Source organism: Brassica oleracea, chromosome C5 (genome assembly GCF_000695525.1).
Source record: "Brassica oleracea var. oleracea cultivar TO1000 chromosome C5, BOL, whole genome shotgun sequence".
In the NCBI taxonomy this organism is placed as follows: domain Eukaryota; kingdom Viridiplantae; phylum Streptophyta; class Magnoliopsida; order Brassicales; family Brassicaceae; genus Brassica; species Brassica oleracea.
This window is the reverse complement of record NC_027752.1, coordinates 31,825,824-31,831,201: the sequence shown is the minus strand read 5'-3', so window position 1 is coordinate 31,831,201 and position 5,378 is coordinate 31,825,824. Positions and strand designations below refer to the sequence as shown.

Genomic DNA, 5,378 nt, shown 5'->3' with positions numbered 1-5,378 from the left:
ATGGAACTTCATTTTTTTTTGGTTATTTGGCAAATAAGACCTTTTAATATTATAGATTTTTATTTAAAAAAGGAACAAAAAAAAAAGAAAAATAATTAACAATGAATTCCTTCATTTCTGGTTTGCTGTTTGCACCTTACGAATCGTGTGAACTGATTCACACCTCTCAGCTTTTACATTTTTGTCGGCCCTCTTGTCGCCAAATAAGTCTCAACCTTCAACTCTTCTCTCCTGTCCTTACAAAGTGTAAACATCCTTTTCTACAAACTGACCTTTGAAAACAAATTTCGTATTGGGTAACCACAAAAAACCATAGATATATAAAAATCATATATATCTCAGTAACCAAATCCCTATGAGACTCGTCCATAAACATCAATCTCAACGAACCATCTATAGAAATTTTTTTGACAAAAATAATTCAAAATAATGTACTCTTCATCCTCTGTATCACGCATCATTTTGATCTATGTCTCGGCCATACAACTACTCCTTATAAACAGCAAATTGTCCTTAAACGTGACCAATGAGTATCTCAACCACACATGCTTGGTTAATCAAGGAAAATACAAGTTGGGAAGTGAGTACGATAAACTTTTTAAAAACATCATGAAAATGTTCTATAAAAACAGTATCAGAGGTTACGACCTTTTTGGCGATTCTACTTTTACCGCTATCCTCCAGTGCCGCGGCGACTCCTACGGGCCCAAGTGCCGCGACTGTTTTGTCACCGCCCTCGCTGCGGTAATGTCACCTCAATATTATTGATTAGTTATTGTTTTAATTTGTATAAAGCTGCGCACGTACAGCTTTTGATTATGTCTTAGCATATGACCAAAAAAAAACTACTTTATATATGTTAATTAGCCTCGTGCAATCCCGTTATTGATTGTGGCGCGGATACATGTATATTACAGCTTCGTAGGAGATGTCCATGGTACAAGGGGAAGATAATATGGTATGACCAATGTCTTCTTTCGATGGATTCCAAATATTCTGTTGGGCAGATCGATTACGACAATAACTTTTGTATGTCCAACGCGAAGAAGGTGGTAGAAGATGGAGTCACATTTATACAAGTTTGGAATATTCTCATTGGCGATCTGACGAAATTAGCCACCACTGGAGATAATTACACACTGTACTCTGTGGGGGAGAAGCGGTACAAGGGTGATATGATATATGGAATGGTGCAGTGTGCGGTAGACTTATCGCGAAAAGCTTGTCAGGAGTGTGTGTTGTATAATAGATTTCATTTTCAAGTTTGCGTGAATGATATGCGAGGAGCGAGAGTTGTAGGCAGGAGCTGTACTTTTAGGCTTGAGTTTTACCCTTTTATTGCCAAGCAGGTCCGTAATATTTAAAAGAGCTAAAAGTATTAAAATAAGATTCAGTTAGTGTAAACTTTATTATATCATAAGGTTTCTTTTTTTTCTGGATAAAATCACTTTTATTAAATAAAAAATTACAAATTATTACGGAAGCTACTGATGAATCAAATTTTTACATATGCACATATATATGCCATATGCTCAAAGACAATTTAAACAAATTAGTAAATTATCATGCTTTTTATCAAAGCCTTACTTGCAAAATTATTACTAATCCGCTATGATCCTTATCCGAAACTGATCTTTTCATGCAAATGTTGTGCTTGGTGTTCTTTTCCTTGTTGAGACTTCTAATTGCACATTGCATTACAAAACCATTGATTCCATCAATACTTTTGAAAAGTAGACAAGTTGATATCAATCAATCTGTAACAATGTCTTTTTCGCAAATAATGAATTTGAATTTCTTCAACTTGAACTATACTCGTAATATTCCTTAAAATATTTGGTGGTTTTTCTTGAGGGCGTCCTTTTGACACAAATTGATCAACATTTGAACAAAGCGATAGTGGTTTAAATTTTTTGAAAAAAATTACATGGACGTAGATTCCAAATTTATAAAACGGCCCCCATATTTATAAAAAAAAATTTTATTGAAATCTTTATTAAATCGCCTATGACACCCAAAATCTTAATACCGGTGGGCCGTACAGTATCCCAAAACTAATTATAAACCTGGATACACACATTACACCTTCGCCAGCAATAATGCTAGAATTTTTACTTTTAGAACAAGAAAAACAACCGAAAGCAATCCAATACATGATGACCAAGGAGAGCCAGAAGAAAAGGTTGCCACCGAAAGGATGCCACTAAAGTTTCAGTTAAAACATATCGATAAACGTTACTGGAACCACCAATCACGATCAAAACACCATTATTGGAGAAAAATCATCATCAATAATGATAAGATGAAGATGATGTAAATTGCATGTGTATTCATCCATTCCTCTCACAATTAGTCTCTCTCCCATATGTATGTGTCAAATAAGATAAATAAAGTAAAAAGAATCAAATAACACGACCAAAGCGGTACCGTCACTCTTTGAGGGGACGGGGAGAGAAAAAAACAGTTATTTCAATCAAAAGTTTTTAGCATCAACTGCATGCTACTCTTTTTAATGAATGTTTAAATAGTAAAACAACAATATAATGACCGAGTAAAAGAGTTCTCTCCTATTTAGTTGCTTTAGGCTTGATCTCTTGTCCCAAACCAGGTAACTGGACTTTCATCAAATGCATTCTCTCCATTTCTCTTATAGAAAACAGCCTGGTTCTTATGCTTTTATTAATTTTATTTATATTTTAAACTTTACATGGCTTTGAGATTCTTTTTCTCTTAATTTTTAAATTTATTTTGATTGAAATACATATTTTCAAATACCAAATGATCTGGGACAGAGCCAACAAGGTATTTAATACATCCGTACAAAAACAATCGCATACTAGTCCAGTTACCCAAACCAGGTAACTGGACTTTCATCAAATGCATTCTCTCCATTTCTCTTATAGAGAACATCCTGGTTCTTATGCTTTTATTAATTTTATTTATATTTTAAACTGTACATGGCTTTGAGATTCTTTTTCTCTTAATTTTTAAATTTATTGTAGATTGAGGTACATGTTTTCAAATAGCAAATGATCTGGGACCGAGCCAACAAGGTAGTTTAATACATCCGTACAAAAAAACCGCATACTATTCTCATTAGTCCTGTGATTTCGGTTTTCCGAAACTGAACCAAACCAATTTTTTGGTTTTTGGTTTTCGGTTAACCAATAATTTGGAAAATAGTTCCAAAAATAACCGATTAAAGTATTGGTTTGGTTCGGTTCAGAATTCAGTTAATTTTGGAATTAATAAATTTTCGAAAATAACCAATTATGATTATAAATTAATTGGAAATCAAAAATATTCGGTTAATTTCGGTTTCTCGGTTAGTCAGTTATTTTGGTTACTATGTCTTTACGGGTTATTTTGTTATTTCGGTTCGTCGGTTAATTTCGGTTAATCGGATAATCTGTTGAAATTTACAAAACTAAATCAAACACACAAGAAATTAAAACACAATACATTCCTTTTCCAATCCGATACACTCATTCCATTGCTCAAAATTCAAACCAAATACATCTATTTCCCAATCATTAACAACAGTACATAAAACATTTTGAATCTAAGTCTCTTTTCAACAACCACACATTCAAAAAGGCAAAGATATTATAGATTCAAATGGTAGTTTAACCAGAAATAGAGAAAGGAAACCTTAACTTAAGTCCAAAAAACAGAGAAAGAGCCAAAAAAGAACATGCCTTCAACACCCTCAGCTCACTCTCACACTCCTACCTGCAATTTATTAAGGTAAAACTCAGTTCAAAAAATACAAAGTAAGTAAAGAGACTGAACACTAAGAAGATGACATTACCTCTAATCCTACTTGGTAGTTCCAGAGTCTATGCATATTAACAAACACAAGTAGCACAAAATACATTATATATTAACAGAAGAAGTGTAAGGTTTACCTAAAGACTCATCAAAATCCAATTCTTCAAAATTCTGAACCAAACTTGCAAGCTTCTCGGCATGTATATTATTTTGAAGCCGTGTGCATATGAGTGCTTGATTTCTGTGTGTTTACCACATGCCAATTAACCTAATGTGCACGCTACCACAGTCGAATGGTATATCGATGAAGCACTTTAGAATCTAATCCACAAGGAACTAATGATCTATAACACTAAGAATACACAAATTAACTTTTCCAATCTAAGCAAATAAGAAGATGGATGATTTGTAACAAGCTAAGACCCTAGAAATATAAACAAGGTGATCTCAAATCCAATCAAGAAATAAGTGCAAGAATTCAATCAAATGCTAATGATGGCTCCATGGACAATGATAATTGATATAAAGTGATCAAGGTTTAATCTAGGATGTTCAAACAAAACAATCAACAAGTTTATAGGTCTAGATCTCATTCAAATAGATTAATCCACTTTCGTGACAATAATTGCTATGCTAATCATGCATTAACCATCAACTCCCATTTGCCTAACACATTCAAGAATGCATTGTGTTCAAGTCTACTAACCATCTAGCAATCCTAACATCAAATCCCTTTGGTTATTCAAGCTAGATCAATACTAAGTTTATTCAAGCATTTTAACAAACATTTTCCGGGCGTAAATAACTTAAGGTCTAGATGAGAGTGATCAAGTCTAATCTATCATTAAGAACACTTAGTAAGCATAGAACAATGTTAATCAAGCAATAAAAATCCTAATTATCCACCCTAATCTATCTAACCCATGAATCACAAGGTCACACTAATCACTAATCTTCATGAAAAACCTTAACCCCATGTAAAGACCAAGGTTAATCATGTTAATGAGCAAAACAAACACAAACATAAGATGAAGTACTTCCTAAGATTATCAAAACATTCAAGCTTTTACAAAAGTAAACAAAGTCTTGAGAGAAAATGAGATAAAAATCCATGTTTTAGGTCTAAAACTATTTATAGTAGCTTTAAAACTTGAACCGGGTCAACCTGACAAACCCAGGACCCAAAAATAAATGGGTAAGTTAGTTGCGGTGTCGACCACGGACGGCGTTTGTCCGCGGTGCGTGTCCGCTGTGGAATCCTGCGGCCGACCAGCTTCAAGTCACCTTCTCTGCCCGAAATATATGGACGGTTCGGTTCGTGGCCTTAGTCTGCAGTCGACCTATTTCTTGGCTCATTCGTCCAATGCTCAATGTCCACTTATTATGACCCAAGATGGCTCCAAACACTTCTAAAAACTCCAAAAGGATACTCCAATACCTAGTAATGACATTTGCATGGGAATGTAACCTAATGATACCTAAATACTAATCTAAATGATCAATATGCATACTAAATGGATGGTTAATTCAATGAAAAATACAAGATATCAATGCTTGGACCATATATGGTGTTAGACAGCTCCGATAAGGATCTAAAATCCTACCAC

The 5,378-nt window shown here is 34.0% G+C and overlaps 1 protein-coding gene across 1 annotated transcript; it reads left to right on the top strand.

The window, feature by feature from the left end:
- Nucleotides 1-234: 234 nt before the first annotated feature.
- Nucleotides 235-1,444, top strand: LOC106293821 (putative cysteine-rich repeat secretory protein 17). The gene is made up of 2 exons (XM_013729461.1): nucleotides 235-744; nucleotides 918-1,444. The coding sequence occupies exons 1-2, from the start codon at nucleotides 430-432 to the stop codon at nucleotides 1,362-1,364; spliced, it is 762 nt and encodes a 253-aa protein (XP_013584915.1). The 5' UTR covers nucleotides 235-429; the 3' UTR covers nucleotides 1,365-1,444.
- Nucleotides 1,445-5,378: the final 3,934 nt, after the last annotated feature.